General features: G+C 35.9%; 1 protein-coding gene across 1 annotated transcript in view; it reads left to right on the forward strand.

Moving 5' to 3' along the window:
• The window catches only part of CCSER1 (coiled-coil serine rich protein 1), a 463,885-nt gene extending 447,618 nt beyond the window's left edge, over positions 1-16,267 (forward strand). The window contains exon 10 of the mRNA XM_072405567.1: positions 15,686-16,267. Within this exon, the coding sequence (XP_072261668.1) occupies positions 15,686-15,802 (117 nt within the window). The 3' untranslated portion in view covers positions 15,803-16,267. The remainder of the gene's footprint in view (positions 1-15,685) is intronic.
• Positions 16,268-16,621: the final 354 nt, after the last annotated feature.

Genomic DNA, 16,621 nt, shown 5'->3' on the forward strand with positions numbered 1-16,621 from the left:
CAAATAAGCAATTAATATTGAATAAAATATCTACCATTTACAAATTTAAACAAATTATTAAAATTAAATATTTATTTACTTTATCATGCAATTGGTTCTCCCATACATACTGAAATTTTTGTTTGGTCTATCAAAAATGTAAAATTTAACCATGGGCATGGCATTAACTTGGTGTGAAAATCAATAAAATCTCAATTAAGCTATAAAACAAAGAATCTTTTGTTTGCCATTTTCTTTTTATTTTGATTCATTTAGTTGTGTTGAATGATCAACTGAAAGACCATATTGATATTTGTGACCACTATTACAGATCCTCCGTGGAAAATACCTCCTGCTTTTAATCCTTTTGGCAACTATTGCTTGTTCTTATTCTTTAGACAGCAGATTTCTATCTATATACCCATTGGGAATCTGTAGACACACAATAACCAATAACGAGCTGTAGAAGAATCATTTCCCCTCATTTGACCTTTACATTATTCTTTTATCTGGCGGTTCTTCTTCTTAACTGTGAAAGGCCATTCCCTTTACTGTAATGGTGAACAGGAAGACTGATAAAGAAGATTTTGTGTGTATGGTCATTTCCATTGTTTTTTAGTTTTGATGTTTGGAAATTTGGTAATCAGTTATTCAGAAATAGCCTTTGCTGCATAGTTCTCGAAGCTAAACTAGGAAGTAAGAATAATATGGTTGATCTCATATTATGTTCATATATAATTACCTTTCTTTTATAGTTAGTATAGATATTATAGGGTAGTATAGGTTAGTATAGGGTAACTAAATGCAAGAACAAACAATAATATATGCAGGCCTAAAACATATTAAGCAAGTCAAGAAAATACCTGTTGATCTTACTGAAATTTCAGTACCATTAAAATTTAAATGAAACCATTTGTCTCTCATGGAGATAAACAACAGCTGACCTATCTGTAGTCCTTTTTGGGTTGCCATTGCCAACTAGGCATAGTCATAGCAGAGGACTTGTAGCCACCCAGAGAGAGAAAATGTTATTTACAAGATAAACATGTAAAAATAAAAGAGGTAAACTAGAAAAAAAGTGTAGCCACCTTACCTTACCTACCTTATGGACTGTTAAACTGCAATATATATGTATATATTTGTTTTTGGTTAGATACGCTTTAATAATTTAGGCTGATGGTAAATAACAAGTACCACTTGTGATGAGAGGAAAACATCTCAGTCACATGCTCACACATTTATAAATGATTCCACTTATCTACTTACCTAGATAAGTGATAAATATGTGCTATGTTCTATTATCATAATTTACAATAAATGATATCGTTTATTGGCTAGTATTTTATCATAAGTGATGTACTTTGCTAATGTGTGTGCCAAAGCTATTTTACGCAATGAACATTGTAATGTAACAAACTAATAATGACTGCACTGACACATTATGGCACAGTTTGATATACGCTAAGCTATTGAGCTTAACATTTTACTGCTTCAGTGCATGGTGACCAAGAGCCTTTTCTGGCTGCCAAAGTTGCCAATGTATCAGTAGCACAAGAATAAAAAAAAAAACATAGCTTTGTCATTTGCAGCCACACAATCAGATTATTATCATTATAAAGCTAATTGCTTGTTTTACAAACCATTCCTTTGTAATCGTGGATTAGTTAAAGTTCAAATAGCCGTAGATTGTATATTATTAAAATGAGATCCATTTGAAAATTAAATATCATTTGCACTCTCATTAACAATTTAATGAAGGTATTAAACTTGCAATCACCACAGACAAAGCATTTTATAACCCTTATCATGTATTCGAAATTTTGTAAGTTGGAAAGGGATCTTGCAGTCTATTTAATATTATGCGTCAATGAGAAACTTGTAAATGATTGCCTGAAATAAAACGGTTTATCAGTTCTAAGGGATTTTTTTTTTACTTGGCCACAAGAAATGTTTTGTGCCCAACACAAAGATTTCACCAAACTTTCCAGGAATTGGGAGTGATTTTCTAACAACAAATTGCAAACAAATGCTATACAACTTGTGGCATGGCATTTCCCTTTATAGAAAAAGTAATCACCTAATAAGGTAAACATGACATTTCAGCAGATTGTGCTTTTGGGCCAAGTATAGATGTATGTCATAAAACAGGGTAATTAACAGAGCCTAAGCGGGGTTTAAAAATATCAACCAGGAAAAGAACATGAATGTAGTTTTCCAGTAAAACATGATAAGGAAAAAATAACTCAGGGGGCTGATTTTCTCAGAGTTAAGGCTTTTTCTCTTTTGTTTGTGTGTATATATATATATATATATATATTTATACAAGCATGTTGATGCTAAATGAATAAGAGCATTTTACATAAAATCTCCTTCAGCTAAATAAATGTGGAGAAATTTTAGTGCAAAGTGTATCCAACTATATGAAATAAATCTAAATAATTTTTTTTGTTGCACATGATTGGTTGCTTGTCAGCACAGCATCACCTCATTCCTAAGGTAAATCAAATTCCCCCTTGCAAAAAGGAAAATTCATATGGCAATAAAACATTTTTTATTAGTAGATCAACCCCAGTGTTTTTAATAGTACCTGTATGTCTAAATTAGTGTAGCTAAAGCCTTATATATCTTTGGTGCCACTAACCACTTCATTCCTTGCACACACAGGGTTTTGAATTGTGCTTATATCTAGAACTCTACCCTATTTTTGCCCTTAAAATGCTCTTTGAGTCAGTCTTTTGTAGACTGGTTTGGAGAAATGAATTGTGCACTTTGAGTTCAGAATCTGTTGCTAGAAGCATTTATAGATGGATGACTGAGAAAAATCTATATGGCATCAGTTATTGCTGGTGAATGGATGAAGGGTAAACTGTAGAAAGGAAGCCTTTAGTTAAAGCTACCCTAAATAAAGTAAACCCCCCAAGTAAATTTAAATTTGACCCTAACAGTGAGCCCTTTTTTGTTCCCTTATATTTGCCAACATTTTTGTGAGTATAATGAGCAAAAGGAAAATAAGAAACAGAATCAAGAATCAAAGGAATCAGAATCAGGCATGCTAATTCTCATCTTAGACTATAAAGCATGATGAATAGATGAGAATTTGAAGTATTCAATAGTTCAGTAAAATAGATTAGGGGAACCGCCAGCAAACCTAGAATGGATCAGATCCACTGAAACATTTGCCAACCAATACTAAAATAATTTTTAGGAAATCAATTCCAGACTTGCTGGATCACCCAGGTTCACCTACGATAGTCTGTCTTCTCCACACATAGAGATCTTTAACAGATCAGGCACACTCTGTTGGAGCATTTAAGTGATTTGTAGGTTTCTATCGACATACTGACAGCATGCTTAATTGTGTGGTTTTCTATGCCTTTTCTATCTAAATGTTAGCAGCTAAATGTGTCTGTTTTAGGTTTTGAAAGATCTGCATGTATTGTTTGTCTTACTGTGCAACTTGTAAGACTGAAAGCTTTGTCCTGTTTTTTGTGATTGATGTTGTTCCTTATACATAAGTCTTTGTTTGGATCTTTTGAAAAAGGAATCTTCATATTCCCTGTGGCAAATGTTCCTTACATTTGTTAATATCCAACAGAGCTTTATGTGGCCAGAAATGATAAAATGTCTTGACATACTCAGGAGCATATCTGTGGGATGTTATTTTAACTTGATTGCTCTCTAGTCAGTCCTATTGAATCTATTCTGTTCATTTATTTCTATATGTGTGATAAATTTCACAGCTACAGCCTGTCAGGACGTATACAGCGGAGATGTTAGGTATAATGCATTGTCACTTGGATTGGCTGTACAGGCAGCTTCTTTTCATGTCCACAGTACTGATGAAACACGTTTTCTGCTTCTGTTTCATTAGAATTTTTCACAAACTGGTTTGGTTTGAATAGAAAGAAAAACAATAAAAGAAGTAAAATCTGAGCATCAACGTATCTATATTGCAATAACTTTTTAAATTGATAGTAATGGAACATTTATTATAGGGAGTAATTTTAGCATTGAAAATGTTTTCCTTTCCGAAATATAACATAAACATAAAGCAGCTATATTTCTAAGTATAATATTGGCTGTTAAATGCTATTTTTAACTTGAACGTTTTCTGTGTATTGTATTTTTCTTCAAAAGTTCCATGAACTTACAACTGTGATCACCCAAGCTAGATGTCTTAACTTCACTTAGGGAGATAAGATATATATGTATCCATCAGTAAAGTATTTTTATTGTTGGTTAGTGAAAAGTACGCTAAAGCCAAGATTGGTAGGGGGTTGGTCAAAACCTGAGAGCTGTACTATTTGTTACATTGAAGTTTAAGTTCTGAGCTTAGAAAAGAGAACTATAACTAGAATAGGTCAACCCACTGGAAGAAAGTTTCTGAATAAAACCGTTATTTATTGATAACGCAAATGAATACATTGCTTATGCATTTCATATTGCCATGGTTTCATACTCACAGATTACTTCTTTTGTTTCACTAACTAATGCTCCATTATAATGTATTAGTAATGAGCTGACATTTACAGTTCAACAATGCCTAATGCCGGGCTAGAAAAGATAATAAGGAGCTTTACATTGCACTGCACCAATTTGCTACTATTTTGTGCCAGTAATTTACATTTATTCAGTTTATTCACAATACCTTTTTGAGTCAAAAAGGAGCATAAGAATGTTATTTCTGGTGCCTTGTATTGGAACCAAAATTTTTCATCCCAGAAAGCCCTTTCTTTATGACAGTCATTGGCATGGTGGTGGCTGTCGACATGCCAATGCTCAGCTGTAGTTCAGAGGTAGCAAGATAACACTGTAGTAAGCATTGTCAGCCCTTGGATGTTAATTATGTCACAAAACATGTATTAGCAGAGTTACTAGCTTCTGGCCACTTAGTTTTATACAATGGAAAAATTGCTTTTACCACATCCATAGTTCTCCCCAGAGGTTTTTAGCCGGTTGCTCCGCCTGGCTGATTTGAATACCCCGCCCAGCTCTCCTTGGCAGCTCTCATCCTCGGATGCACGGATCTCAGTGAGGCTGCTCTGTGCTCTGTGTCCTCCATTCAGAGGATTGCTGCCGATGAGAGGTGAGCACACAGTTCCAGCCTTCATGTGAAGGGGACACAGGCAGCCCCGCCCCCATCTCATAGCACGAGCTCTGCCTGGGAAATGTATCCACCTCTAGCTCTGCGTGTGATCTCTGCATCCTCACAGCTCTGTGTGTACAAACCTCCATATCTCCTGAACTGTATGTCACAATGACCTGTAATTTTCAGGGTGTACAGGGGACCCTCATAGATACTAGTTATTACAATTTCAGCCCCCCAGGTTTAAAGAATTCCAAGGTATGGGGGTCACAAATGTAAAAAGTTTTGAAAATTAAACTTTGGGGTTGCTGTTTCTGAGGAAAGTGCAACTAGGAGTCCTAAATTGAAAGTGTAAATTGGGGACCCCGGGGGCCACTAACATAAAAGGAGCATTGGGGTGGGGCCCTTAAATATATACCTACCTGTCACAAATCTATACCTATGAAACTACTGTCTACTTCTCTTCTTTGTACACCAGTTTCTCTGAGGGTGGGGGTACAAAACTGAAAATATAGGTGCAAGTGGCGGGCACATTCTCCCCTTACAATCCCATTACTACAGCATCATTAGAACATAAAACACTGCCCATTAAAATGGGTTTCCCTGCCCTGTTACACATTCCTGTCCACTTATCTAACATTCTGAACTTCAATTGGGGAATGGGGAGGTGTAAGAAACCAAAAATATAGGTACAAGTGGGGAATATCTGTGACTAACATCCCCTAAAACTTCATCACTATGGCATCATTAGAAAATGAACTCTGCCCAACACAAAATTTTTATTGAGGTTGAGGTACAGGAAGGGTACAGTCATGTGTAACAAGGAAGTGCATTGTGATGGACAGTTTTTTTTTTTTTAATGTTGTAATGATGTCATGGTGATGAAAGGTGATCGCCACATGTGTCTCCCACTTCCACCTATATTTTTGTTTCCCTGCACCTCTTAATTCTGGAGAAATTGGGGTTTGAGGTAAGATGCAGACAGATATGTGTAACAGAGCAGGCAGCACATTTTGCTAGGTAGAGATTTATGTTCTCATAATGCTATAGTAATTACATTTTAGAAGGGTTTAACCACAAGTGTCCCCACTTGCAGAAACTGTCCCCCAGTTTCAGTTTCCTATGCCTCCACGTGTACCCTAAAAATTTCAAGTTAATACAACCAACGGTTTAGAAGATATGAAGGTTTGAACACAGCGAGTTGTTAGGCTGCAGAATATGACAAGCAGCTTTTACACTCACATAGCGATCACACTGCGCTGCTGATCACATTACATACTGCGGATAAATGTCACAGACAGTGTTTTTATATAGAATATGGGCAGTGATGAGAGGGTGTCACTGGCTGTCTTGTCCCCATCTGATTTCACATACATGATGCTATTAAAGCATCGCCACATTTTTAACATTATATTAAAGAGTGACTTTCTCTGTTATGTAATGGAAAAATGTGCGTTTTTTGTTTTTCTTTTGTTTTTACACTTTTGTGGAGAGGACCTCTCCACTTCAGTCTTCACTTCCATTTCGGTAAAGACCGAAGGGGAAATCTGCAGCCTCCTGGGATATTTGTGTCACATATCCCAAGAGGCTCTGCACTGCTCCTTGTGTGCATGCACCTTCAGAGGATTTCTTATAATGTAAAAAAAAAAGTGTTCAATCTAATGCAGGCGCAGTGCAAGGCAGCATTGGACGTACAAGTGAGCATCAGAGAAAAGGTGGAAGCTGAGCCAGCATGGGCCTGCTGGGGTAATTTTGTAAAAGAATCAAGTGGAAAAAAAAATGTTTTCACAAAAGTTCACTTTAACTAAATATAGACACAGGAGCACATCTGAAGTACGGCTGAATTCACACTGGCAGTAAGGTTACATTTGTCAATTCCTCATGCCAGGAACCACCGCTGCTTAAAAAACTTCTAGCTCTGAAAAAGCCCAGTACTTACCGCCTGTTACCAATCATAGGTGCCCAGCACTTACCGCCTGTTACCAATCCTAGGGGCCTAGAACTTACCGCCGGTTACCAATCCTAGATGCCCAGCACTTACGGTCTGTTACCAATCCTAGGTGCCTAGCACTTACCGCCTGTTACCAATCCTAGGTGCCTAGCACTTACCACCTGTTACCAATCCTAGGTGCCTAGAATTTACCGCTAGTTATCAACCCTAGGGGCCTAGCACTTATGGCCTGTTACCAATCCCAGGTGCCTAGAATTTGCCGCTTGTTATCAATTCTAGGGGCCCAGCACTTATGCTTTATTACCAATTCTAGGTGCCTAGCAGTTGCCAGAAGTCACTCAGAAGGGGTAAATGTTTTTTGCTGCTAATATAAGCTAAGCCTAACTTGTTATACCACATTCATTATACTATTACACTACTACAAAGGATTACACTCCTAAAACTTAGAACACTAGTAAGTTGGGTCACAATAGGGGCATAGGACAGTTGTGGCAAAATACATAGAATAGAAAAATTGGATATACTAACGGGGCACGCATTACAAAGTTGTAACAAATAATTGGGAGAAGGTAGAACACTGAAACAATAAGAGGTTACTGGATATCCATGGCATAAACAACTGGGAGCACTAAATTTGCCGTGTTTTCACCCGGCTGAAAAAAATTTCTGGGGAGAACACTGCACATGTATTCAATATACTTATATTTACTTACCAAAATGGGAAAACAGAATGTATCAGTTAGATATGTTGCTGCTACTGCTAACTTTCAAAACAGTAATTAGTAGAAAAGCCAATTAAGTTGATTAAAGTAAAGAAAAAGAAAGAGAAATGGCCTTAAGGTTTTTTTTTGCTGGCATGTTTGTTTTATTCCAATACCAATGTTTACGGTATAAACATCACACATGTAGATAACATCAATGGTTGCATTGTCTGTAGAGCACCAACTTGGGGTAGGGTTCTTTTGGACAGTTTACTAAACAGTAAATACCTAAATTATAAACCAAGCAATAAAGTTCCCTAACAGGCATATAATAGGCAGAATGTTGAACACTTCAGTGGTCCTAATGTTCTGAGGCGTTTCGTCTTATGGGCTTTTTCAAGGATATTTTTGGACCATACAAAATAATGTCTATGGAGGGCCAGAGGGCTTATTAGGGCCAATTTGTACAAGTGAAGGAAGATCCGTAATGTGCCTTGAATATTTTAGAAAAGATGTCAAATGACCCCATAAAATGGGAGAGTTTCATCCTGGAGTATTGTTGGAACCAAATTTTCCATCTATTTAGATAAAGATTCCAAAAATGCTGTGATAATAGGAGAGTTTCATCCAGTGCAGCAGCAAAAGGCTTTTTTTGCTGCTGGACAGGATGAAACTTTCCCATTATCATAGTATTTTTGAATCCATACTTTGTTACCTATTTTGCAAGAGTAAACCACAACTGTACCCCTTAATAGTAAAAGTAAAGACATCAATAGTGTGGTCTAAATAATGACAGCACTTGTTTATATTCCTTAGATGATGGACATCCCCACTCATATCTCAATTTTCCTAAGCATACAGTGACCACAGACCCAACTCTTTCCCAAACCCCGCTCTGGTAGTTATGTCATCAACAGTGTGAAGGATGCATGAGAATAAGCCAGGTCAGGTTGCTGGAAGGACAGATAAATAGATATATTCCATTCTTCCCTGCTCATCCTGCTTTCCTACTTCTCTACATATTGGGTTGGGGAGTGGGGGGGGGGGGGATCTGAGCGGTAACGATACAAAGCAGCTAAGGATCATTTCACGGGACATTGAGAAAAAATAAGTCGAGAGGGTGGCAAAAGCTTTATTAAGGGCAGAGAGGCTACATGTACTTTTATTTGTGAATGGAGAGAGACACTGAATGTGTCTCAAAGGAGATATGCAGCTGCTGCTCCTTTTGGAGGACAGAAGATATGTGAGAAGATGAGGAGAACAGCATCCAGGCTAGTGACAGAATATGTGAAGAAGTGTTAAGATACAGGCTGAGATCTACTATGAACACAGTATACTTTTTTTTTTTCTATTTACATGTCATGTTTGCTTGAGGATATAAAAAAACTTGTTACTGAAAATTCAAGGTCCCTCCTCCCTACTCGACATACTCCGCATACATATTTTTGTAATTGATTACCAATCTATTTCTAATTATTCTAGGTTTCATGTAAACCTATTTTGGCTAAGTTTGGACATTCTGATATTTTCTAGTTGCTGCTTAAAGAAAATGTAATTTTATCAGATATAGCAAACCAAAAAGTCGAAGTATAGGAACAATTACATTAAGGGAAGGGTCATTGCAAAATGCTGTTTGGAGGAGCATCTATGAAGCCTGCAAATAAGAAGTTTCTCTAAAGAATAAAGGTTATACCAATAAAGTCCTACTCAATTAACTGCTCATTTACAAACCCATAGAGAAAAATACTAATTTGCCTGGAGTTATTAAGAATTTGTCTTTCCATTACTGGTGATATAAATGGGACAGCCTATTTGCTGTCAGGTTGCTATTACTCCCACTGCAATTTATTTAATCGGCAATTGCCTAATTTAGCACCTTGGTTCCATTCGAGGACAAATTTTAACTTAAAATGGGACTCTGCAGTATAGGTGGCATTTGGTAGTTGCTAAATTGTAAATATTCTTGTTTACCACTCAGTTTACAAAATGACCTATTGCAATTACTAGGTTTGTTAGGCTTACACAATATTCTATTCCAGCACTATATGATCCTTTGTGGTTATTCACAACGGTATCTAAAGAAATGTTGTGCCCTCATGTTATCCAGGATGATGTGGTCCTCATGTGTTTTCTTTATCTCCCATAATGCAAAGAAAATCTTTAATGCTTTGGTAAATGTGGTCGCTGCTGTCATTCAGCATAAGTGTCAGTGGAGAAATGCAGCTTTCTTTTAAATGCATTCTGATTGCATTTTTGATCAGTTTTAAACGGCCTCTAATTAAATTCCATCTGACCTGTATTTGACCTGATTCTAGCTGCTTTTGCATTCCCGTTGTGTCAGAAACAGGTTTTAGAGAACAAAGGTCCACATAGGCCCTTAGCCAACAGAAGATTGGAAACATATAAACAACCATATTATCAAACAATAATACAGTAAAGCGCTAATTGGTATATGTAGTAACTCATAAATGGTCAGTACTTATCTATGTCAGATCAGTACAAGAAGAATTTTTCATTGTATCATACGTTGGACTTTCATTTCTGCACAATATATAATATATAAAACACCAATTAATAGATCATGATATCACTTTAGGAAAAAAAAAAGCTTCTTGGTAGGCTACCATTACCTGCATCTTGGTTTAGTAATTTAGTATTTTTCTTTTACTCCCAGAATCAACTTGTTTCTATGTAATTGATTTGCCTCTTTCTACAAAGTTAAAGTTAAATGTTAATGTATTCTGAGACATTTTATTTTTCTGGATGGGACTGGCATATTTTTTATTTTCCTTTGTTCATTGTGCATATTTTCTTTGTATTAGACATAGCAAAATAATATGTTATTTAGAAGAGTCATTTAAAATCTGTGAAATATTTAAGCAGTTTAAAGAAGACTTTCCATAAAGTATATATTTATTTGTTTGTTTATTGCATTGGTAATATATAGGGGTTAAACTTACGGGTATTTATTATCTATCCATGAGATAACAATTCTGACAAGAGTGAGATAACAATGCCTTCATTCTTCTTACCCCCATAGGTAGTCAGTAACACCTTTTCCAGGTATTATTCAAGGCATGCTTTTCATGGACTAACATGCTGATTCATGCATGGTATGGTGATGTAAATCTGGACTGTAGACCTAATAAAGCTGGTAACATCCCCAGATGTCCGATAGTTGTCTGATGATTGTTGCTGGAAGATGTAAATATTTATGTAAATATTACATAAATTGCTGGAAGATGTAAATATTTATAACCTTTGCTCTGTTGGACTTTTTTTGGAAATGACTAAAATTGATATGAATATGACTTGTGTATAAAATCATGTGTATGTTTTCATACAAAGGTGCTCATGACTGATGGTTGTTGCTTATCAGTTGTAACTAGTATGAAATATCACCGTTCTTTACATCTGGAAACACCATCCAACTGCAGCAGATACACCCACACCAACATTCCTGCTGGGGGATTTACTATTTTTATTGTACCACTTCTGATTGTAATCAAATGCAAGTTTGGTGTGAAAAGTTTCCTTGTCAATAAAGCTAAACCACATAGATAATTAGCATAAAGAGCATAAAGAGCTTGGGAGTGATTAGATCCCTTCCTAGACAATCAAAAAAAATTACACATACACACACACACACACCACACCACCACCAAATTATACATTTCCATGCTTTTCACTGAAACCAGTACATGTGCAGTTAATAAGACATAATTTCTCCCATTTTATTACACCCAAGTGTCTACAAGTTCCTATGTAATTGAACCAGCCAAGCTTTAGTTGAAGCAAATTTGTTCAAATTGCTTTCCTATATTATTGAAACAACCTTGTAATACAACCGTAATCACCTGCTATAGCTTATATTTTGGAGGAAGTTTTTAATTAAAATTATGTCTGCTGTAACATTTGCCTTGCAGCAACATCATTGATTGGTTTACCTTTTGACAAAAGCAATCAACATTTTGAGTGCAAACCAATTACTTAAAGGATGATTAGATATACCTTTATATTAATATCTATGTAATGCAAAACCCAGTATAGTATGTTAGTAATTCTGCATAACAATTATAAGTTTTGAAAAACCTAGTTTTTTGGGAGAACCCATGGTATTGCTGATAACTGTTAACCACATATTGTTGTTCACACCTAGCTCACTAGAGTCACACAAGGCGTGTTTAGTCCATTGTGGAGTCCACATATTTGAATATACCTTTTAGTTTACATTTTGTTCTTTATGTTTTGGTATATAAACAATCTGGGCTTAAACCAAACCAGTCTTTTGCCTATGCAAAGCAATACAGAAGATTTCTGTTTATTTTGTAGTGACCCTGCAATCATATACTTACCTTCAATCCCCCACCTCATTCTGTTTTACTACTGAGAGCAAAAAAAAAATACCTGGTGCTTTTTGGTATGGGAAATTTACTTACTTAGTTTACTTTACTCAGCCTATGTGACAGCACTAATGCTTTATGATGGTCTCAACTGGGGCAACCAATGTTTATACATGTGTAATTTTATGCCATCTTGGTGGCTGAATGAAGTTGGGCTTAGGAGTGAAGTAAAAAGAATAATATATGAATGTGGAGAGGGTATACAGGTATTTCCCAAGTTAAGGACATCCAACATTTGGACCCTACTCGTTCGTGTGCAGGACAGAGGGTTGATGGGGGGGTCGCTCGACTTGCAGAAAAAAGTCTTTTGCTGTTCTGCAAGCTGTTGTAACTCTTTAATGACCATGGCAAACTCTGCAGATGTTTATTTTCGCATATTTAAGCACAGATCGCTCCAGAAGTTAATGAATGTCTAGGCTCTATAAAGTTTTTTTTTCTGCTTTGTGAATAACTCACATTGAAGATTTTATACAGTAACTGACACCATGCTGCCTAATATTATGTTGAGACAAACATCTGTCCTGATTGCATTTTTCAAAATAATATAGCTGTTCCGACTTACATACAAGTACAACTGAAATACAAATTGAATCTGATACTTTGCCCTCACTGTTCTGAGCAAACTGTCTTGTATGATGTGCTGTAGACCATATGATAAACTTCATCTTTACTTAAGGGATGGAGAGGTCATTGGGAGTAGAGCTTAAAAAAGAAAGAGCACAGCAATAGTTTATTAGGGGAACAATGGCGTGAACATATTACATAAACAATCCAATTTAGGAGAAGGTTGTTTATATTACCTTCACACCAAAAGACATAGATGCACTTAGCAAATGGAGGAAAAGAGGCTTAACCTCCACCTGTGAAAGAAGATAATACATGAACTGCTTGATATATGCAAGCTTGTCCACACTTATTAGAAAAATATATCATTAATTGCTTTCTCTTTAGGTTGTGTATAACCAATAGCAAATAATAGGATTTAATTTTGAAAGTGAAAGGTAAATTATAGGTTATTTGTATTTTGCCCTTTGCCATTTTAGGAATACATGTAAAATACTGTAGAATAAAAATTCCAACTGTAAGTGAGGCATTCACAAAACGTCATCACCGGAGCACTGTTGGACGTTTTCATGTACACAATTTTTAATATACATAATGATTACATAAATATATATATAGGAAATTTGCCCATCTCACTTTGCACTGAACAGAAAAGCAAGGCTTTCGTTTAATCTATAATATACTAATAGTTTATAAACATACCCCTGAGATATTTTGTGCTGTGATGGAGGAAGCAGCAGCAGGGGAATACTAAGGAGATGAGTATGAAGTAGTACACAGTCACTTAAAGGTTTGCAATTAGGATATATTTGTTGAACATGGTTGGTTTATTACTGTTTTGTTACATTACCTAGAAATTGCTGCAATATTCAGTGTGTTCTGTTTTTTATATGGTAATATGTTACATTATAACAGAGATAATATTCCATACATATTCTCATATTTTAAAATAGTGCTATCCCATAAAATATTACTGCCTTCAGAAGGAAGCAAAAGTCAGGTAGCAGAGCAGTGAGCGATTCTGCATACAGATAAAGCCAAACTTCCATTCCCTTGAGCTGTGACAAACAAATGCATTTCCCTTTGCTCTGGGGAAAATGACAGCTGCTGTAATCCACTGCCGTTAGACTTTTTGCTGCTGCTTCCCTTTTGTTGTTTGTGATTGCCAGCATTGCTTTGTCCTGGCACTTTACACTAATCTGACTGAATCTGCAAACACTTCACCGACAATGACTGCATATTAATAATCTAAAGTACAGGCTGTATTGATAACCTTAACATATTCAGTGGGCCACTTCTTCAAGTATTGAAGATCTTGAAATAAATGGAGATTTCCATAGCAATACAGAGAGGATGAGAACGCATATTAGATACCTCTTGCAAACAACATATAAAGTAAATCACAGCTTATTGATGTTGTACCTTTTTTTAATACTGGACCTATACTGGTAATATTAGATGGTGTTCTGTTGACTGAAGTCTTTTTGAAATGAAGGATACATTTGTCTGCTGAATGAATAGTTACATTTTTTTATATTTAAATAATTAATAAATATGTATTAATTGCTATATTGGGAAACTATTTCTAGCAAATAACTTTGACAGAAAAAAATGAATTTTGTAATTATTTTTATTTTTTATTTTGGTTCCTTTAATAATTTTTTTTTTACATCAGTCCATATAAATGCATATTCGAACACAGTATAGTGATCAGTGTCAATGTGATTTTGTGTTAAATATGGTTTAGAACCAGTATATTAAGCCACATCTGTACGTTTTATACTAGCGGTGAGTGTACCAGATGCTAGAATTTTGGAAATGGGTCCTATGACAACACACCACACACATATATTGGCAGGCCAGTGCTTCTGCATCTAGATATTATGCCTCCCTAAGCCTTTTAGTTTAGTCCACAGAAGGTGCTGGTCAAATGCATCTGTGGAGGCATTTAGATATTTCCCCAATGGGCAGTCAAGTGAATGGCATTTTTTTCTTTTTTAAAAAAAGAGATGCCTGGATGAAATACATATTTTTTAGACTAACTGTACATTTCCTTTGTTTGTTTCAGTATGCAAAAAAGTCATGTTTTGTAATATTCCAGTACCATCTATGTCTCTACTTTCCTGTTAGCTTGCTGCAGATCAGAACTACTTAACACTCCGCTAGAGCAGCAGTCTGGCGCCAGCATTTGAATCACTGCTTTACAGATACAAAAATTGTTTGCCAATCAATAATCCTGACAAACAGGGATCTTCCTGCACAGTCACTAATCAATAACACTCATCCTGGAATGTAAAGCATGATCCGGGTTAATTGGTGTACTGTGTTACTGTGCATAAGGCCCCTTTCATACCTGCATTGGAAAACTGTGAGATTGTCAGCTCCTAAGTGCACAGCGAGCTTCTGCTGTGTGCCTGGGAGCAGCAAAGCACACCACAGGTAACCACCATTGTGGAGCAAATCTTCAAACAACAACTGTATGGGCAAAATTGACTCTTTACTTTTGGGAAATATGCCATGATCTGCTGCAGCCACGTGCAAAGAAAAGTTTCCAAGCTCTCTATTCGGGCACTTGAGCCCATGGCAGATAATTGCAGCTCACTGCGAGTCTGAAATGGCGCTGACTCCGGCTGTAGAAGGGGATGTCAGAACTGCTGGGGATACCCAGAGATCTCTAGGGTTTGGGATGGTGCTGAAGCACAAAAAAACATATTAGAAGCAAAGGTATAAAAAAACATTAAGGTTGTTGGCTACTTGAAGTTAGTATCTAACCAAGTGTCAGTAAGACATATGCATTGTACAATCACAATTATTTCAGAAGAAATACCTAGAATGATTACCCTGATAAATAAAATGTTAGCTGAGTATATGCAGCAGGTCTATGAACTGTTAGTTATGCTTTTGTTATTGTATTGTTAGTGATTGACATTTGTATTTTTTGTATCTGTATGAGACACATGTCCTCCTTACTTCAATTCTTATCTTTTTATTTTCTTTATAGGTCCAGAGGAACAGCTCAAGTACAGAGGGCTCTATTTACAAAGCTATAAGACCTGTTCATTGTTTCCAGCATTATCAGTTTAAACCCAACATCTGGACACAAGACGCTTTACACTAATGTATTCAATTAGGTTTCATTAAAATGTAATAAGCTCCAGTTTCAGAAACAATTAATGTATTCACAAATGATGCTGCTAAACTGCAGTCTTGCATTATCACACATAAAAATACTCCTTTTTTGATGTTGCTGTAAAGATCTATTTTCATTACAGGGACTTTAATAACAAAATAAGTGGTTATTGTCCCTCTGGGATATACATTTTTTATATAATAATTTAAAATAAACAAGGACCATGCACTTGGACCAGTAGACAGCACGGTGTTTTGAAGAGGATTATATCCGATGACACCAAATAACGTAGGATAAAAATTTACAGTTTACCTGTGCTGCCTAGTCTGATTTTGTGAAATTATTTTTTAAAATGTTTTCTTTATGTTTATTTCTGTAATCTGACATAATGACTGCGTAATACAATTGATAAATTATACCAATAAACATTTACATTTGTAAACCTTATAAAAATTGTGTTTATTTTATTTGACTGACAAAATTTAATGGGGATGTTTCATCAATAGACAGCTAATCCTAACAATTGATGTTCAGGCCCACTTTCAGCCTAAAATCCACCCCCTGCCACAATAATGGTGTCACCATTGTATGGAATAAACCACTTTCTATCTCCCTCTCTCTCTGTATTTTATGGTGGTAGCCACCCCTTAAAGTTATGAGAACTAGTGGCTATAAATTGTGTACTGTTTAGTAATCAAGCATATACATGGTTATATACAATACATCCGTGTAGTGAATTTGTCCATAGCCCATTGTATCATCAAAGTATCAGGACTCACGAAATCGTAGTGCGCTTCCTCAGGAAGA

The sequence above is a fragment of the Pyxicephalus adspersus genome, chromosome 3, assembly GCF_032062135.1.
Source record: "Pyxicephalus adspersus chromosome 3, UCB_Pads_2.0, whole genome shotgun sequence".
Lineage (NCBI taxonomy): Eukaryota > Metazoa > Chordata > Amphibia > Anura > Pyxicephalidae > Pyxicephalus > Pyxicephalus adspersus.